Source organism: Spinacia oleracea, chromosome 2, assembly GCF_020520425.1.
Source record: "Spinacia oleracea cultivar Varoflay chromosome 2, BTI_SOV_V1, whole genome shotgun sequence".
Taxonomy (NCBI): Eukaryota; Viridiplantae; Streptophyta; class Magnoliopsida; order Caryophyllales; family Amaranthaceae; genus Spinacia; species Spinacia oleracea.
The window spans coordinates 83,695,455-83,716,776 of record NC_079488.1 but is presented as its reverse complement, the minus strand read 5'-3'; the positions used below and the strand labels follow the sequence as shown (position 1 = coordinate 83,716,776).

At 34.1% G+C, this 21,322-nt stretch overlaps 1 protein-coding gene and 1 long non-coding RNA gene across 2 annotated transcripts; both read right to left on the bottom strand.

The window, feature by feature from the left end:
- Positions 1-163: 163 nt before the first annotated feature.
- On the bottom strand, positions 164-12,919 carry LOC110789408 (probable anion transporter 6, chloroplastic). Its single transcript, XM_021994065.2, has 15 exons — positions 12,362-12,919; positions 11,719-11,864; positions 8,983-9,082; positions 8,750-8,802; positions 7,900-7,974; positions 7,431-7,511; positions 6,617-6,678; positions 5,811-5,878; positions 5,219-5,334; positions 4,906-4,942; positions 4,218-4,313; positions 2,747-2,888; positions 2,603-2,655; positions 642-728; positions 164-548 (listed from the first exon to the last, which is right to left on the bottom strand). The coding sequence occupies exons 1-15, from the start codon at positions 12,764-12,766 to the stop codon at positions 447-449; spliced, it is 1,623 nt and encodes a 540-aa protein (XP_021849757.1). The 5' UTR covers positions 12,767-12,919; the 3' UTR covers positions 164-446.
- Positions 12,920-17,593: 4,674 nt separating this feature from the next.
- Positions 17,594-18,948, bottom strand: LOC130467044 (uncharacterized). Its single transcript, XR_008927205.1, has 2 exons — positions 18,679-18,948; positions 17,594-17,884 (listed from the first exon to the last, which is right to left on the bottom strand). It is a non-coding gene; the product is annotated as an uncharacterized lncRNA (long non-coding RNA).
- Positions 18,949-21,322: the final 2,374 nt, after the last annotated feature.

The following is a 21,322-nucleotide window of genomic DNA, read 5'->3' as shown; positions in this document are numbered from 1 at the left end:
ATTTACAGAACCAGAATGGTTTTCAGAACTGTACAAGTATTTGTTGTCAGCAACATCAAAAGCAATGAAAACAGGCAACATCAAAAGCAATGAAAACAGGCAACATAAACTGTAACACCGGCCTGTAACCGTTAGAATTGAAGGAAGTTCAGTCTTAGCAATGTGGATCAATTTTGCATCTTATTCATGCTTTAATATCTTCATGTTCAATACACAGCTAACTCAAAATACCTACTTACATACATCAACCTCTGGCCCTATAGCCGAGCAACACGAAATAGGAGAAGCTGGCTGTAATCATATTTTGAAAGAATACATGAAACTATTTCTACTATATGAATGAATATACACAAGAGGGGGCAGTCAGTATTTGGTAGATTGACAAAAAGCCATTTACATTGTGGAAAGAAAAGAGATGCATCGTTTCCCTCCAAACCGAATACTGTCTAATCTAACTTGGTAAAGCTTTGAGGTTTGCTGCTTGCAAATGCCAACCAAACTACAGTACCTGTTAAATAGAAGAAGATCGAAGGTGCGAATAGTGCTATCTGCAAAAACAGAAAAGACGTTGTAGACACTAAGCAAAACATAGGTCATGCACGATAACAACAACTGATGAAAAGAAATGGAGAAGAGCATACACTCCAAGAATGAGTTGAATCAAGGAGATAGCCTGTGAGAGCTACACCAACAATGCCTGGTACAGCCCCAACAGTGTTGGTTATACCCTAAAATCAACAACAGCATTAAATTAGAAGCAAACCAGCAGACATTCTAACGGTTCACGAAAATATTAGTCAAAAGCTGGGCTTAAACCATTACGAGGGAAGTAACATGGCTATAAAATCAACCCTAACTTGAAACACTGTACGAATGGAGTATACTCCATAACCAGCGAGCCTGCGACTACAAAAGGCTGAAACTCTTGTTACTCTCTTACTTTGCTTTAACGATAAGGAGGAATTTTCTGCCCTAGGCATATTTTTATCCTTTGGCTGACTCAATAGGGGATATTCATGATTACATTTCTGATGGTGGTTGTGTTTTCAGTTCTACTTCTCTTGAAACTCTTGTCCTCTTTTTTCAAGCGCGCTACATCAATTGAACATTAATAGATTGATGGTTTGACAACAGAAACTTTCCTCATGATTACACCTATCTTCTGAGAAATTACCGGTGGAAAAAAGAACACTGAAACTACTGCTCATAACCTGTTATCAGGAAGAAACGGGACGATTTCCCAGTTAAAAAGGAACCAGTCTAATTTTAATACTCCCTCGGTCCAGAATAATGGTTGCGAGGAACTGACTAAAAATGTGCTTTTGGAATCCAGTCCTCAAGAAAGTCTTTGCCTCAATTTTATAGTTTGCCTTAGGAATAAGCTTCTTTAGCTCACTCGATAGCCAACAAATTCGAATATGATACTATCATCAGATCCAAGATTTATTGCTCCCAGCAGATGCTAGGTCAAGCACATGATGACCTTCCCATTTCAATGTTCATAACTCACATCAAGAGACTGTACTCACAGTGGCCTAGTGATCCTCTCATCCATCAAGGCGATAAGTCACATCCACAAGGTCTTTTTAAGACTTGGCTGAGAGCATCAAGTCATCGGGAAAAGAACTTTGGGGAAGCCTTCAAGGCCATTTAATGGTCATAGATATAGGCCAAAATATGTATCCCCCCCCCCCCCCCCCCCCCAAATTGTACCAAAGAGATCATAGCGTATTTGCAGTCATGAACGGATAGATTTTTCTACCTTCCAAGGCTGCCTGTGGGCTATGGAACATATAAATAATGTCATCCTACAATACATTACAGACTCCATTTCTAAATACAGAGTGGAAATCATGAAACAAACTCACAGGGACACCTTGTCAAACCTAACCAAAGATCTGTTATCACTTGTAAAGGCTATGTCTGGCCTGAGAGACCAATTTTAAATGTCTAGGCTTAGTCTCAACAAAAAACAAGGGATCCATATTGGCCTTTCGTCTATAATAATCGTGGCCTACATTAGCAATCTAGGACATGAAGTACATTAGATCACAAATTATCCTAACATATTCCATTTTGAAGGTTATAACTCAAAACCTATTGAAAATCTTTCAGGACTCTTACAGATTCTTAAAAACTATAACCCCCACAAAAAGTAAGAGGACCAAGCTGGTTAGAAGCATGCTCAACACCAGACATATCATAACACTCATTATGATCCATCTGAAATCCATTGGATAAGAAAAATAAGGTAAGGAAATTTGCTATCTGGCTGGTTAACAAGCTGATACAATACCAGTTTGAACAATAAGACTTCGACCTCAAAAACAGCGAAATAAGCATTCATCAACACATCAATTCTTTCCTATTATTAACCACCATGCAATGTGTACATCTTTGTGTTTTAACTACAATATTGCAGCCCCTTCATGTATCCAACAATAATCTGATTGTGACTAACCCTACAAGATGGGGATGCTAACTGTTGGTGAGTGAATAGGGTAGATCAATACATGAATATAGTATCGAGTTTATCGACAGAGATGCTAACAAATATCAATTTAACAAATGTGCTAAATAAAATGTCAGTAAGATTTCATACCAAAAGTATGCTTGCGTATTCACGTGATATATCTTGATGGGTGCAATAAAGTCCTGCGGAAAAATAGGGGCATAAGCAAGTGTTCTTCCTTGATAAACTTATTTTAAAGTCAGAAAATTTCAAATTGGAAATAAATAAAATTACCTGACAAAGCAAAACTTGAGAGGGCTAAACCACTAGTTAGAAGCCCCACAACTGCCCAAGGTGGCAACCCTAAATCTAATGAGGAAAGAGTCATGCAGAAAGCAGGGGACAGAAAAGAGATAGTTTGGCAAATCTTTCTTACCTGCATGCAAAAAAAAAAAAAAAACAAGCCATGAGATAAAAAGATGACAAAGTGAAAATAATCCAAATGTAGGTGAACGACAGATTGGTACCAGTCAAAAAGTAAAGAAGCTTATAACAACACGGGCTACATAACATCATACGCCATAACTTGTTAAAAGTACTATACACAATTGCAAACCCTCCATCCCTGAAATATTTATGCACTTAGGGTTGGCAGGGAGATTAAGTTTTGGTAATAATGCTAGAGAAAAAAAAATTGAAGTCGATGGAGATTAGAAAGAGAAAAAAAAGGAAGAATAAGACATGGGATAGAAGGAAATACGGGATTGGAAGGATGGAGAGAGAAGGTTGTCTTTAACTCAAAGAAGTGTGCAAGAATTATGGGACACCAGAAACAGGACAGAGGAAGTGCCATTTTGCTTCCAATTTTAGTATTCTTGATGTTTCTGCCAAAAGGCAGGCAAATGGTATACAGTTAACCTTGCTCATTGACAAAAGACACAAGTTAAAAACGGCAGTAGAAGATGTGCTGGATTAATTGACCTCACAAACATAATTGTCTTACATAAGCTAAAATATGAAACTTTTAATGTTATACTGACAGGCATCGCAGGCAAAACACAAAGCGGTCGAGAGATTAAAGTTTGAAACTAGGACAAGTATCGCTTTGGTTGTTAAATCAAGGCCATTCAGAGCCTTTAAATGACCATCTGGTGGGTGTTTATGGTTCCATACATCCTTATGACTTCCAGATACTACCCTCCACATATTGGAACTTTTCCGAGATCGGTAGGTGAAGAGAACAAGACCTAACTAGTGGAGTAGTGGGGGCTTATGGTTCCAAAGATCCTTATATCACCTCTCGATAAATTTCTCCAAATATTAGGACTTTTCGAGACCGGGCTCCAGAATCTCCAAAAAGAAAATGCTGGTTCGATAGGACCATGGAAGGTATATTGCTTTACTTTACATCACACCACGCGAAGTTCAAACCTCGCGGAGAGAGAGAAGCGTTTTCCCTCGTTGTAGAAGCGAGCCAGACTAAAAAGGTGTATTATAGCCTTCAAATTTGGGACAATGTGATGTTTTCAAACCCTGGAAGGTTAAAGGTTTGGATGATTTCCGTATATCCCATGAGACCTCGGGAGGCATAAATGGTGGTTAGAACCATCTACTCCGCCTCTTATTTTTTATTATAGTATATTAGATTACGATAATGTTGTCATAAAAATATTTACTATGTTGAAAGACCTGCTCAGTTCCACAATAGAAGATTTTGTTTACAAAAAAAGGATATTAATATTTAGCAATATGTGAAAGAACTTACTGTGGTTGTCTCAATTCCGCGTGCAATTAGATGATCAGCAAATTGTGCGGCAAGGTTGGTAGTAATAACTGAAGCCAATGGAGGAAGTACAGCAACCTGATTTACAAAGTATAAAAGTAAGATTTATATACAACATTCTGTAGAGGAAAGCTAAATTGAGATGTTTAAGACGGCCCTGATGACAATATTAAGAACAGGAAATGTCCACATGCATGTCTTTCTAAAAAGTCTGATTCGAAGTGTAACTTGTTTCAAACTATAAGTTCATGGACACACAGACATGCAATTATGGAACCATAACAATTGGGAAAAAGCTTAATCATGAGTATTTCACAAGACTACAAATGTACTCCCTCCGTCCTACAATAATATTCCAAATTGACCTTTTGTGGATTTGGAAGATTGTACTTTAACAACCATTAAGAATTATAGTTCAGTGAAATAACAATAGTATTTTGTTTTTTTTCCAATAGATGACAAGACTTTGAATATGGGTTACCATGCTATTTGTAGTTTATGAACAGTACGGAGTGGCTAATGTGCAAAGTAGACCTATTCAAAATTTTCTTCGTAAGTCATAGGAAAAGTTATCAGGCCATTTGTGACATTGATGACACAAATGATGTGCATACAGACTTTTCACTTATTGAGAAAGGAGGATGGGTGTAACACCAGAATTAAAGCTTACCCCTGCAGCTGCTGTCAAATTAAGATCCAGCTCCTCACTGCAAGAAATGGAAACTAATATCAATGCCTATCACTATTATTATTAAACAAAGGGGAAAGGAAGATGGCCGAGACAAAGACCAACTCGACATTTAAACTGTCCCAGGTATCCGTAAACATGATTTACAGTTCTTTGAAGAATTTCCAAGATTATCCTCCAGTAAGGAGTGTCATATAAATGCAGTAATTCTCCAAACCAGTCAAGATATCAGAGAAGTCTCCAAAAAGTTTAATAAAATTACTTCAATGTAGTCATTGCACCACAACGTTTGTACCTAAAGTAAGTAGGTAGCCAAGACAGACAAGTATAGTGCCCCCAACTTCCACAAAAATGAGCATAAATCATAGCCCAGACAGCCGGACTTCGGAAAAATGCTTTCCATGGAACATCCTGTAAATAAGCAGAAATGTAATAATCTATAAGCCCAAAGAAGTAAAAGTAATCTTTGGCCTAATAAATTGAATAATAAAAGGAAGATTAGCATTTTAGTCAAATATTTTGTTTACTTCAATATGCACCGGGACACATGAATATCATGCATTCCCCAATAATACAACAACATTATCTAAGTAAAATAGAAGTAAAGAAGTAACGTGCTGATACTTGTGTAATACTGGAAACTACTACACTGGATATTAAGGAAACTTGGGCAATCATATGGGAATCTTTGCCCATGTGATCAGGAGAGACACAGAGAGACACCACTATGGCACTTACCAAAAAGAAATATTAACTTTTTTAAAAACAGACCAAAGAGAGAGAAGTGTTAATAGTTATTGACATAGGGAGTAACTAATAATTAAGTTAAAGAAATATTAACACAGTGAGTCTGTCACAAAATCAACAATTGAGTATGATTTTCTTACCTTCAAAGAGCTATTTTGCTCCTCCAAGGAACCCAACCACGACTTCTTATTCGCTGTAGACTCCACACCTGTTATGGAAAGATGTAAAAAGAAATTGCAATTAGCATTTCAATATATAACATGAGCATAGTACATATCAATAATTTTTTATCCATGGGGTTATCCAGAATCAGTACAGCAACAGAAGATTATGTTTTTGACTTGTCTACAATTACCAACACAATACAAAACTGGCTATTTGCATGTTCATGTCAAGAAAAGTTCGAACTATCATAACTAGTGGAAAATTTAGTGTGCAAAAGCATAGCAACATGAATACATGAGAGATGTAAGTCAATTTCAAAACAAGAGGAAAATTAACAGGTTGCCTAATGATTAGCCATATTAGTTGACACATTAATGTTGTTTACTGGCGGTTAGGATGAGCTAAAAGGATTTACAACATAGCATGTGATGGAGGGTTAACGCATTTACATTACTACTCCTGGGTTACTATTTAATTGATAATGTAACATGCATGATATACTTTTTACTTGGCACCAACAGGCAACAGATATCATTGGACCACTCCACACATAATCAAGACAGTTTCAGCAAAATGATATCCCAGCACTCGAGGCTATTTTCAAGACATGAATACAAAGCACCATTCATGATCACTGCTGAACATTAGCAAAGCAGAAAAATTATCAGGAAAGAATAGCTTGATGTTTATCATTTGTGAGAAAATGCAGGTCGTTTACATTTGAAAGCAGGGGTTATGAAACGAGCAGGTGTGCAAAAGGAAGAGAGTAATTGTAGCTTACTAGGCATAATGGGAGCAGCTGACTTAGTCTCTCCTCCTTCAATATACTGAAAGCCCAAAAACCTTCAAGTATTTTTGGGTATAAAAGTCATACTTCAGTCAGGTTTGACATTGGCAAGTGAAAACCAACTGCTATGATAATCCAAGCAAGAAATCTTAATGGGTTAGCTGCGTATTAGAGCAAGCAAGCTACTCTTCACATGGAAAAAGAAGCTCATGTTGAATGTCCAACTTGGTGACAACTAACAAGTACTGGTTATAAAATCACTCAAAACACCATAAGCTACCCAACTCCCATCTACTTATCAAATAGATATTTTTTTTAGTTATTCACAACCTAGATATCCATGTTTTCTTTAACCAGAAAACACCATATTCTTTCCTAAACTCACACAAATCCTTCAAATGAAGATGAAAAGTGATAATATTTTTTTTCTCTTTACATATAGTGCAATCAACATTTACAGTAAAAGCTGACAACCGCAATGTTCAGAGATCAAATGCTAAAGTACGTGCAACGGTGAAAAAAAGTTAAATACCTAAACAGTAAGAACAAAATCATGACATAAATCCCACGATTGGCACACTTTTATTGGACGGCCAACTGGCTCACATTATGGTGTGTAGACCTAGCCTATAACCAATTGAACTAATAGGGAAATGCTTCAAAATAGAAAGATTTGATTGAAAGTGCTACATGAAAAAGTGTTATTCATTCTATTCAAGCACTTGAGTGTTCCCATAATTTTTCTGTGGATATTAGAGAACCTATAAAAGGAGCACCAAAGTGAAGCATTAAAAAAAAGGGTGCTCACCATGTTACTCCGAATAGGCCAAATAAGTAAAATACGGATTCCCAGCCAAAATTCTGAATAAGTGGAGGAGCCAAGAGAAGCCTGAAGAGTAAATCTAAGTCAGGAACTATTACAGAAATACTATTTTATCAATAAATAAAGAAACCAGAGAGCTAATGTTGACTTGACACCTATTTGTTATCTTTTTTTGCTATATCTTTGACACACATCATGGTACTATGCTTTCTTTCTTAAACAAAAACAGATGAAGAAAAAGTAAATCTTGCATTGTCGTCATTGAGATATAAGTTCTACTGCATTTACAGAATTTCCTTTTTGATCGACTACTCTGATGAATAAACGAAAGAACAGTTACACTTGTAGAGCAAAATATTAGACAGAGTCATGATCTCATGACTCTTAAGTCTGCCCTCCTATTGCAGGTAAAAAATTAAAAAAAATTAAAAACAAAACAAAACAAAAAAAATACCCGGCCACACTTCCGACACTTAGGCCACCAAAAACAAATGCAACAGCTCGTGATCTCTCCTCCACAGGTATGGATCTGAATATCCATTGAAGGAAAGTTATCAGAACACAAATATTAACTACCATTTACTATCCAAAATTCAATTCCTTACAGATATTAGACCTTGAGAAGATGCATGCAGAGCTAAACATGCATGTTGCAGTGACAGAAAAGGCAAATAGACAATTACAATGCAAAGAACATTAACTCTGGCAAATATTAAGCAAGCAATTTCATAAAATTCAGAAAAGGGAGCAACATAAGTGGACTTAAATAGTGTAATGACTTCTGAAAGCAAAACAAGCATATTTGGTGTTGAATACTTAGCACTTAAACATGCATAGTTTTGGACAAGGAATTACAAAGAAATCCGCACTATGATTTGGAGAAAGTGTATGTGTTGTGTATGCCGACATATTTTTGATACAACTTGGGTTACCAAAAGATATCACTAGTTCCTGAAGTGAGTGTGTTTTGATCATCAAAACTTTCACCCCTCAAGTGTTTTTAATCTTAGCATGAAGGTTGCTGGAAGGCATTGGATATGGCATATTGATTACTGACACATAATTCAAGAACTGAGAAAGTGACCACCCCAAGCTACATAGAAAACGAAAACCTACGAGTACTTGGTGTTGAACCACAATTTGTTGTTGGCATTAAAACACTACACAAAAGTAGAAACCTTTGGAAGACATGATCACATGAGTAACTGGAAAGCTTAGAATTGATACTTGATGTCAAAATAACATTTAAGAATAACAGGAATATTATATTAATACCATGTTAAGCTTTCTTTCCTCAAATATACCTGGCAATCAGATCTGTGGCAGCTGATGGAGAAACACCTTCACCTATTCCAACCTGAATTTCAAAGCGAATACATGCTCACTGTTTAACCAATTAAAATTCGGTATAATGACAGTTTTAACTCCATATAAATCTAAGCGAAATAGCTCTAAGATTCTCAAACAAAAAAAGGGAAAGTCGGAGTGATATAATGTCTAACTGAACACAAATGAAAAAGTCAAGTAACCACCATACCAATATTCTAGACAAAATTAGTCCTGGCATGTATCCAGCTAGCAGAGGAATGAATGCTGTAGCCAATGACCAAACCAAGACCCCAAATGCTAGAACTTGCCTGTATTAGAACATAAATATAAGACAATGAAATGCCAAATGCATCTTGATATTAGAGACCCTGCATATATAAAAGACTAAAAAAGTAAAAAGAATCACAAGAACGGGAGAAAAATAACTAAGCAACACCCACTGGTGTCAGTCAAATGTTTAAATTAAAAAATGCTATAACTAATCATGTTTCAAGGAGTCATTATTTAGAAGGTGCAATAAAGTGATATTTCCAGCATTTGCGTCAACTACTGACAGACTTGGAAACGGCTGGTTATTTCCGTACTTTAACCTTCCTCCTTTTTCATCAAAATCTACACTGACAGGTTCTTTTGATGGGTACATGAAGACTTAATCAGGGAAAACAAGAGCATATTCAACAAGTACAAGAAAGAAAACGCAGAGTAGCGAGTACTCTACGTATACCTACACGGCTACACCTATGATCTTAATCTTGATTTTGTTTGTAAACTTTTCATACTCAGACATCAAAACCATTATGCATTATCTAATATTCTAATTAGTTCAAAGCTTCAAGCACAATAATAAATCTGAAGTTGGTGTCCAACCAAAGATTATTAGTGATATTAAAGATACTCGAAGAACTGAATTCAAATGGGGTAAGGGAAATACTGCATAATTGCACAAAGGCAGTTGATCCTTTACTTCAAGAAACGGCTATGTATAAATTGACCACAATTACAAAGAACTACTGCAAATAGCCATTTAATCATTTTCCTCACTGTAAAATTGACGCCAAACCCACTTTTAAAAGTCAGGGTCAGGGAAAAAATTATAGTAAGTTTCACCAAATATCAGATGTGTACGATAATAGCATGTGCAGAAGTAGGGGCTGTGGGGGATATGTTTAAAAACCAAAATATGCATTATGAAACACATGTCTAATATAGCTCACGTGGTAATTTTACCTTGAAAGTTAGAAGTTGTTGGAGGTACAAGGTTCAAACAAATCTTGCTTCCCTTACTTTTGTACTTGTTTTTTTTCAATTTTTTGTTTTTCATTGTTATAAAAATCATTTGTTAAGTTTTGGCCCCCTTCTTTATAATTTCTGGTTCCGCCACTAGATAATAGGTTGATAAAACCACAAATTAAGCTGCAGGAATTCTCAATTGTTTGATGGGAACAACAGTCAATGCAACCAACTCACACTCTCGCAGATCTTCGCAGCTTGAAGTGTGAAAGACAGAGACCTTGTAAGAAGAACTCCATTTAGGTAGGGAATAAATTATTGTAATTGGAATTCTCTCCCAAACATTTAGCAAAGAAAAGATGCCTTAAGAATCATCTGCGAGTGGCAGAATCCACAATGTCCTATGCTAGCCTCCTCAAAAGCATTTTAGTGTCTAATCACCAAGTAATGTACTGTGTACATTTCCAGTAAAAGAAAAATGTACTGCGTATTACATATACTTCCTCCGTTCCGCAAAGGATGCATCATTTCTATTTGCACGTATGCCAACACGCTTCTTTGAACATTAATATCTCTAAATACGTATAAGTAAAAATTATAAAAAGTTGATATTTCGAATCCTTGCATTAATACGAATTTAACAAGATCTCACTTGACTATATTTTTTCTTTCACAACAGTAAAAGAAAGATTGTCAAAATTGATTGATGAATAGTGCGCAAATGAGAAATGATGCATCTATTGTGGAACGGAGGAAGTATTAAGAAGGTTATAAAGTTTAAATATAATTGGTAGGTGTTGCAAGAGTAATAGACTAACAAGCCCAAGTTGTTATAGTTCATTTTATACAAGGGTATATACTAGTGGGAATGCTCACATAAAAGACTACTCAACTTGGGGAGACTTACCCAGAGGATCACGGCGACCCAAGTAGCATGTTTTAACCCTGGAAAGAGGGGAAATAACCAGTAATTAAAAAGAATTGAAGGAAAAAGAGAGTCGACTACGTGGATGCATAACCTTTGACACTTGAAAGGAAACTTTTATACTTCCTAATTTTTGCAATGCAAGTGGATAGGTAATAAAGTACATGCATGCCCCCATTTTTAGATATAATTGGGGAAAATGTGGGTTATTGAATATGGATGAGGGTAGTTTGTGGGTAAAGTTGCCAAAAATAGAAAGGTTGCAACTAAAAAGAAACAGTGCAAAACGTTGCAACTAAAAGAGAACGGCTCTATTCCCCAGTTATACATGTACTTTGTCACACTTGTAGACTACCATCAGAACAACCAAGCCCCTTAACATATCAAATTTTCATAATGTAACTAGGGCTTGTAATGCACGTGTCCAGCCTCTGTTTCTCATGAACTTTACAAAAGAGGCAATAGGTATTTCCATAGGTCAAAGTGAACAAGGAATTAACCAGTCAAGTAAGAATGATCCCTTTGTCGCACTTGTAAGGGGCTTGCAAGTATAAAGTGAAACATGAATGACAAGGGAACTAACTACCTAGGTACGCTACAGAAATAAAACTCTTATTGTCATATAAAAGGCCATAGATTAACGAAATAGCAAATCAACTACAAAGTACATACTAACTCATTGCCAATTATCTGCCAATCAAAGCCAAAATATTAGAACAGCACATATAATTATCATAATTATCAACTTCAGCCTTCCCTTTTCCAAACTCGTCCTAAGTTATTACTAACCTGCCTCCATATACTTTTGCAAGCCATCCACCAGGCAATTGACTTAATGCGTAACCCCAAAAGAAAGACGATTGTACCAATCCAGCCACTGATGAATTCCACCCAAACTGGTGTGACATTGGAATTATAGCCACACTCAAGTTCACCTATTGACATGAGATTAATTTCGAGATGTAAGTATCCAGTTTGGTACAGATTACAGATATGCACATAAACGCCTTAAAATCCAATTCCCTCAAAGTTGATACAAGACACAATTCACTAATCTAGGATAATCCAGAATACACAAATCTTTCCATCAAATGATCATTCACCACCAAAACAACAAAATTACTGTGCAAACTACTTGTTGCCACAGATTTGAGTAGTCAAAAGAAATGTTCTTTTATGAATAAAAATGAGATATGGTCCCTGGTGTAGGATCTAATTTGTGCCGGCTCAATCGCTACTGTAAAAAAAATATGACAAACAGCAATAATTTGACAAACGGCACAAACCCAACCTCAAATACCCAACAAAACACAGTTGCTAATAAGTAATAAACTCAAGATACACAAAACAATCCAAATTAAAACAAATAACTTGAATTGCATAACAAATACATAAAATAGAAACAAAATTTGCGCAAAAGACATTGAAGTACCTTATCCATATTACAAATGACAAAAGCCAAGGAAGTGGTGCCAATAAGCTTATATCTTGGGGGCAAGTTCTTCCAAGGTGGCCAATTCCACTCAAAACCCTCTTCTTTATCACTCCTCTTATGCTCAATTTCATCCTCGGGAGCTGCAACCAACGGTGATGATTGATCAACATCGTCTTCTACTCTCAATCTAGTGATAGTACTGAATACCCTTCTGCCCAAAAACTCAATTTCCCTGTCCTTAAAACTGCGAAACAATCTCAATTTCAAATGGGTTTTTGTGGGAAGCTGGTGCGACAAATTCTGATGGTGTTGAACAAGAATTGGTGTTGGGTAATTTTTATTCCTGGGCTTTTGAGCAGTAAAGATGCAAGCTTTATGAGGTTTAATGGTGAAATTCGCCATTTTTAACCCCTAAAGCTTAATTCTAGCACCAAAATCAAACTCATAGAACAGCGAAGTTCAACAATGGTCTTTAACCCCCATTTTTTACACTTTTGGGAGGAGGGAATCACCAAATCAGAGGATGTTAGATAACCACGCAAAATTTGATGCAAGGTTGTGATATATTGGGGACCCAAATCCAATTCAAGAAATGACAAGTTTGGCACGTCCCTTTAAAGTCACAAACAAGGTCAAGAACTAAAGGTGCTTCCCAAATTGTTCACCACGAAGTGGTCGGAGTCAGAGCAACATGAAGGGGTCTTATCTTAGAGGTTGTCTAAACCACAAGTGGCTTGTGTTCATAGCGGGGGTAAAATAGTAATTTCGTATGCATTTTTTAACTGTCCTCATGTTGCTGATTTGGACTCCGTTAACGGGATTTCAAGATGTAAAAACAAGCTTTTGAAAATCAAAAGGCAATTGATTCTTCTTTTTTGTGAAACATCCAACTTCAGAGATTTCTCTCTCCACCCCAAGTCATCACCATTGTTGACTCCTCTACTGAGCTCTCATCTCCCACAACACTTCTCCTCTCAACCGTCCAAAATTATGTGCACAAGAACTCATCTTTATTAACCATTGTAAGTTTATCTCTATTTTGTAAACAATTTCATGATTTTACTCTAATTCCACTTTTTTACGAAAATAGTTAAATTTTTTGTTTATAGGTATTTTTCTTTACAACTCATCTACATTAACCATTGTTGATAGCTCGAAAATTCTAGGTATGGATCTTTTCAAGGTTAGGTTTAGATTTAGGGTTTTCAATTTGTGAATTTAGGGCTAAAAGGACTATGATTGTTTTGAATTTATGGGTAATTTTGAATTTTGGTTGTGTGATTAAGATCTCCCTCATTGTTGATTATGAATTGTAGTTCATTTAGGGATAAATTCACCAGTCAGAATTTAAGAATTTAGGGCTAAAAGAACCACAATTGTTGTGAATTTAGGGGTATTTTTGAATTTTGTTGTGTGATTAAGATTAAGAATGTTGCAAGTACAACAGGAAGAGGAGAGATAAATTTGTGTAGTAATTTGGGGGAATTTTTATTATTATTTTACACTCAATTTTCTACATGTTTAACTCTGCTCTGCTCTGCTCCACTTTGATTTGCTTATGTATTGGTACTGAAACGTTATGTATTAGTTCTATATAATGTTGTATTGGTATTCAAATTATGTGAAAAAACATGGATTTGATTTTGTAAAATATTGCTAATGGCTGCTTTGCTTATGTATTGGTATTGAAATGTTACTATATAATGTTGTATTGGTATTGAATATGTGCGGAAAATATGGACTTGATTTTGTAAAATATTGGTAATGGTTGCTTCGCTTATGTATTGGTATTGAAATGTTATATATCAGTACTATATAATGTTGTATTGGTATTGAATATGTGCGAAAAACATGGACTTGATTTTGTAAAATATTGCTAATGATTGTTTTTACAGCATTATGCAATAATGAGTAATTATCTTCTAAGGATGAGAGTGACGATTCCTTCTACTCCCCGGATGCCCATGATGACACTTCTTGTGGTGGTGATTTATTATTTCGTCCTAAGCTACATCGGAGTTGGACATTTTGGTGTTTATGCCATTTTATATTATTATCATGGTGTATGGTTGAATTCTCCTTTTTGGGCACTTACGTTGTATTCTCACTTTTGGATTCTCCCTTTTTAGGCACTTTTATATTGTATTCCTATTAATTTTTATGACGTTTAAAAAAAAAATTAGGGAATATGACGTTTAATATAGTTAGTCTTGAATTTAACGGTAATCAATGTCGTATTCTTGCTTTTAAATTCTCCCTTTTATGGACTAATGAGGTCAAATAACTATAGGAGTAATGATATAATGTTGTATTCTTGCTTTTAGATTCTCCCTTTTATATCGTTTTTCACTTCCTTGCCAATAGTGCTTTTCCTAAATTGAATTACACTTAATTAGCTACATTGAATCACTAATTAGAAAATTTTGAAAGAATGTCAAAATATAGGGATGGGTTATTACCTTGTAGAATTTGTTCTGCAGAAACTTGGTGAGGAGTGTTCATGACGATTCTTGCGATGTGTTGAGTTAGGGATTTGTTGATTCTCTCTCTTCAGTTTGCTGATGGGACTAGGTTTTTTTATTAAGTTCCCTCTTTGATTTTCCCACCAAAACCCGCTTCACGTTTTCCCTATTTTTCACCTTTTTCCCTCTTTTTCACCTTTTCCCTCTTTTTTACAATATAAATATTTAGTTTCTTTTACCCTCTATTTTATAAATGTAGTACATATGTTTTGTTAATGAAATAATAAGTTTTAAAAGTCAAAAAATTATACAAATATTAATGTAATACGGATGTGTAAACTTCTTATCCAAGATAAATATATTTTCATGTTAATTATATTTAAGGGAGTTCGAACTCGAGAACGAGACTTACCCAAAACGGAGGTTGTGTAACTACAAACAACACTAAACGGAATGGGGTTATAACTTTTTGTTATTACATTCTTCTACAATATTAGCCTTTTCAAATGCAAGATTAATTTCGGCTAAGTCTTTGAACTATAAACTAAGTTCTAATACATTAACGATTGATACCTTTATAATAGTAAAGGGTACCAACCTAGAGTGCAAGGGTCGCTTTTTGAAATGTAAATGTATTATATTCTGTAAACCTTGTACCAATACAAAAAGCGTGTTCCAACTTCAATGACCAATGGGTCAAATCACATGATTAAAGGACAAATGATTGCGATTAATCGTAATACTTATCTAATACGAAATATGTGAAGTAAATCGTTTCATAAAATTCATACGAGGATTGAACAAAGAAATTCAAATAATTATACATAACCTATTGCTATCAACATAACGAGGATTGGAAAAGGAAATTCAAATGAATAATTACGAGAATCAACTATCAAGTTAATTAACAACATCACAATGTTCATACTCAATTCCTTATCTATTTTAAGCATAAAGAACACAGTAAATTCTTAAAATACACATGCGACTTAAGGAATATACTATTGACAACACAAATAAAAATAAATTTATCATAGTATGTTCCATATATATATGTACTGGGCTAATGCGAGATTCAAAAGTATAGATATTTCGTTTTATTTAAGACGAAAGTTGTGTAACTACAAACAAAACTAAACGGAATGGGGTTATAACTTTTTATTATTATTATTATATTCTTATCTAATATTAGCCTTTTTCTAATGCGAGATTTAACTTTATTAGAGTTTCAAAAAAAAGACATTCAACCTTATCAGTATTTATTTTAAGCTCGGCTAAGCCTTAAATGGTACCAACACTAAGTGCAAGGGTACCAACGCTAAGTCCAAGTGTCCCAATACAAAAAGGGTATTCAAACTTCAATGGCCAATGGGTCAAATCACATAATTAAAGGGCATACGATTGCGATTAATAAGAAATTATATGAAGTGAATCATTTTATAAAATTCATATGAAGACTAAAGAAGAAAATTCAAATAAATTATACATAACCTATTGCTACATAACAATGTTATTATACTATTTATTAAACCAAAATTCACAAACATCAATACTTTTTCTATTTCAAGAATCTAAGAATCAAACATATTATTATTCATAAAATACAAATGAAAATTAAGGAATGTATTATGTGACAAACCAACCATTAACTAATTTGCGAGATTCAAAAGTTTCAATAGTCCGTCTTATTGATTTGAGTAACTAGTTAACTACAACTATGCCTAAATGGAACAATATGAGTTACGAATATTGAGTATTAACGTTCTTCCTTTTCTAATGCGATATTCAATGTTATCAATATTTATTTGATTGTTACTAAGATAAGCCTTTGAATAAAAAAATTAAATGCAAATAAGATAAGCCTTTATAAAAAATTAAATGCAAATACAACAAAAGAGGGTACATTTCCTGTCCCAAAGGGTTCCAACTCAGTTTTCAAGGGTTCATTTTCCTATGTAAATGTATCACTTGCTACAAAAACAAGTACCAACACAATAGGTGTTCAATGGCCAATGGGTCTAGAGGTAAAGTTGTTCGGTTCAATTGCCAATGGGTCAAATTCACATAGAAACATATGACTATATGAGTGTGAATAATAGTAATAATTATCTAAAAATAAATTATATTAAGTGAATCATTTTATAAAACACATATATGATTTCATAAAATTCATATGAGATTGAACCATGTGTGCCAAATAAATTAAATGTAACATATGGTTACCAAATAAATTACACATGAAATACAATTAAGATATTGAATGTCAAACCAAATTGAACATAAGCTAATAAATTAATGTAACCTATGATCATACAAGAATATAAAATGTTAGTAGTTCACTACGGGATTATCTTATTGAAGGAGGAGGATGTTATGACTTTTAATTATTATCGTGTTTTATTGTTATATTCTTATATCAATATTAACCTTTTCTAATGTCACACATTTAATATTACCAATATTTATTTCCAAATGTGTGATAAGCCGTTAACAATACGTACCAATACAATAAAATTTGGTACTATTATGATTCTCAAATGTACTGATTGATCTCCTTTTATTCATGTAAATGTATTATTTCCTTTATAATAATTATCAACACAGTATAGTATACCAACTTGAATGAGTTAAAGAGTCACGTTCAGAGGTTTTGACAACATCGTGAGGGAGAATTGACAACATTATGTGATTACTCCTATTGTTATTTGAATAATTCGTCCATAATAGGGAGAATCCGAAACCAATAATTTAGAGAATACAATATTGATTACTGTTAAATTCAAGGCTTATTATATCAAACGTCATAACACTTAATAAAAATACAATAATATCAAACGTCATAACACTTAATAAAAATACAATATAAAGTTCCCAAAAATGGAGAATCCAAAAGCGAGAATAATATAAGGGTACCAAAAAGGAGAATCCAACCATACAACATGGTAATAAACGTCACAAACACCATAATGTCCACTCCGATGGAGGACGAGATAATAAACCATGAACAAGAAATGTCACCATGTCAATTCGGGGAGTATAAGAAACCGTCTCTCTTTTCCTGGTTCCAAAAAAATGACAAGTTAAAGAAGAAACATATTCAAAAAAACAATATGTATAAACATAATCACATGTATAAACTCAAGGTAAACAATCATTAGCAATATTTTACAAAATCAAGTCCATTTTTTTCGCATATATTGAATGCCAATACACCATTATATAGTACTAATGCATAACGTTTCAGTACCAATACAAAAGCAAAGCAGAACAAAGCCGAGTTGCAATAATTTACCAAATCAAATCCATGTTTTTTCGCATATATATAATACCAATACACCATTTGCTAGTACTAATGTATAACGTTTCAGTACAACACAAAAGCAAAGCAGAACAGAGCCGAGTTGCAATAATTGACCAAATCAAATCCATGTTTTTTCGCATATACCAATATACCATTTGTTAGTACTAAAGCATAACGTTTCAGTACCAAACATTAACAAAGCAGAGCCTAGATAATAACAATTATCTATGATATGGTGGATTATCTTTCTGAATTCTTATTTAAAACAAATTAAAAGTAACATATCCAATCTACAAAAATCTAAGCCAAATTTTCAATAAAAACCCCCCATTTGCCACCATTTTCAACACCAAATAAGCTTAAACGCGCAAATGGTCATACTTAAGCATAAATTATGATTCTAATTTCAATAATCAATAACAATAAATTACGAATGTTCACAATTCTCATCCCAATTTCAACAATTATGATTCCAATTTTTGTTTGCCCTAAATGTTAACACCTAACTAAATTTGTAAAAAAAACAAAAATTAATAGGGATGAGACCTTACCTTGAAGAATTGATTTTCTGCAGAAATGGTGAGGAGATAAGAAATTCGGAACTTTTGAGATGATGAGGCATTTTTCTATCTTTTTCTTCAGAAGTATTGAGGAAGGAGGTGTTTCTCTCTCTTCAATTTGTTATGCCCCCTTTTCTTTCCCCCTTTTTCTCTAACGGACTCCGTTACTAGTTATTTACTTTTCCTTTTTTTATTTTTCATTTTATATTATTTTAATCCCACTTGTGTCCATATGGACACAAGTCACTTGTGACTTATACTTCCTCTCTTATCTTAAAACTTTCTCATATGTCATATAATATTTTACCATTATTAAATAATTTAATTATTGTTAAAATTTCTTAAAATTCAATCGAATTTAGCATTTCACCTTTTAAATGTATTTAAAACTTTATATTTATGCATCATATATTATTTTATTATTTTATCCAGCACACAATGAGTTTTAAGTTGAGTCTTAGTTTTTTCAAGACTCAATTTAATACATTGTCAATACAAATTCCTTTATCTAATTTTCAGACTAGGTGAGTCATATGTCATGTCAGCACAACTCAAGTTTTAAGACTCAGCGTTGATCATGCTCTTAAAGATGTGAACAACTTTTATTTTATTTTATTTTTTGCCAATAAGTTTGGAGAAATTCCGAATTTATCTGATAGATTAACGGAAATAAGTAAATCAAGGGGCATAGTAGCAAATGTAAGTTTAAAAAAATGGGTAACTGTATTTTTGTAAGGTGACTGTCAATTATTTAACGTGAATAAGTAAATGGAATGGTATTTACTACCTTTAAAGTACACCACTTTTGTATTTACTACCTTATGTAATTTTTATTTTAAATTACTACCTTAAACTTCAATTTTTTTTTATTTACTACCACTTTACAGTTTTCTCATTTTAAAATTAAGATATCTCTTTCGTTTCTTAATCGTTTAAAGTGATTCAAAATTCATTATTTTCCTTTTTCTATAGGGATTTCATTGAGATCGTCATTTCAAAAAAATTCGTCTGATAATTCATTAATATTTTAAAATTTTAAAAATAATATTTAATTTGTTTAAACTTTTATGAAATGTTAAAAAGTAAGATCCCTATGGAATCCTTACACATAAATGAGAAGAATGAGTTTTGAATCACTTAAAATGATTAAAAAACGAAAGAGATATCTCAATTTTAAAATGAGAAAACTGTAAAATGGTAGTGAATACGTAAAAAATGGATCTTTAAGGTAGTAATTTAAAATAATTTTTTCATAAGGTAGTAAATACAAAAGTGGTGTATTTTTAAGGTAGTAAATACCAAAAAATCCTAAGTAAATCAAGGGGCATGGTAGTAAATGTCGGAAATAGCAGTAACGGGTGGGCAAAAGAAGGAGTGGTGCTCCGATGGGCGAAGGAAGGAGTAGTTGGTGATGTTGCAATAAAGTGTTCGGCCCTTTTGTAACAGCATGGGCGAAGGAAGGACCGAACTCCGACGGGAAAGGAAGGAGTGGTGCAATGATGGTGTGGCCGGTATGCTGATAGTGTGGAGAGTGGTGGAATGGTGGCTGGCTAGCTGTTGGGTTGTGGAGTGAAGTTCTCGTGTGGGGGGCCGGGTGTTGTTGCGTGAAGTGTGAAAATACACAGAGTGAGGGAGGGTCAGAGGTAGAAGGAGAGACTAATGCCCTTGCTATTCCTTTTATTTACCAAAGTTGTCACTTATTTACTCAATGTGTTAATCTTCGAGATTAACTCGGAAAAGCTCGTTTGTTTGTGGGGAAATATAAATTACAAATTATTTGTCAATAATAACTTTTAAAAGGTGAAATTCATTATTCCATGCACTTGTAATCCCAAAGAATGTTTTAAGTTGCTCCTCCAACGGTCGGTAACCTAGTTTTTATTTTTCTTGAATATACATAGAGACAATGATACATTCAGGAGTTAACTTTAAAAAAAAATTCTTGATTCTTAAGCTACCTTCAATATTTACCAACTAAAGATAGTGATGAACAAACTTAACATTTCTCATCAAGCCCTGCGCCCGTACCGAAACACCTTTCTTTCCAGACACAACAAATTGAGTGTCAAAAAACAGAAAAATCATACAAATTTTTGACAATATTGATAAAAAACACTCATATAACTACGATATTACATTCGACTTGGCTCGGCTCGGCTCATTAACACCCCTTGACGGACCTAATTATCGACGGACCAAAACCGCGCATAACTCAAATTTTTTGATTGACCCACCTAAAACCAACCTAGTTATGGTCTAGCGGGCACCAAACGGAGTAGTAGGCTTAGTTTAGTCGCACCCTAGAAGGCACCAAATTTATAATTAGTGGAATCACGGATCTGTTGAATGAAATTCTCGTATCATGGTATGACCTAGTATCACCACACTCAAGAGTTATAAGACACAAGTGGAAAACATTATTTCTTATCTTTCTTGGGATAATTTAAGTCCATTAGAGACTTAGATCTCTATCTCTATCTCTATTCTATTAGGGATCAGAACTCCCTACGTCATTAACGTAAATGACCTTTTGTTGTCCCCTAAAGAATAGACTATAGTATCCTCAATGACCATTAAATAAATTAAAATTGTGTTAAATAAATAATAATCGAAAACTTATTTAGGATTATAGTTA

What these genes read in the sequence shown, in the direction of transcription:
- LOC110789408 (XM_021994065.2), bottom strand. Translation starts at nt 12,766, where the DNA reads ATGGCGAATTTCACCATTAAACCTCATAAAGCTTGCATCTTTACTGCT. An exon ending in AGTGTCGGAAGTGTGGCCGG is followed by an intron (nt 7,512 to 7,899) that starts GTATTTTTTTTG and finishes TTTACTCTTCAG; the next exon opens with GCTTCTCTTGGCTCCTCCAC. An exon ending in AGCAAAATAGCTCTTTGAAG is followed by an intron (nt 5,335 to 5,810) that starts GTAAGAAAATCA and finishes GCTTATTTACAG; the next exon opens with GATGTTCCATGGAAAGCATT.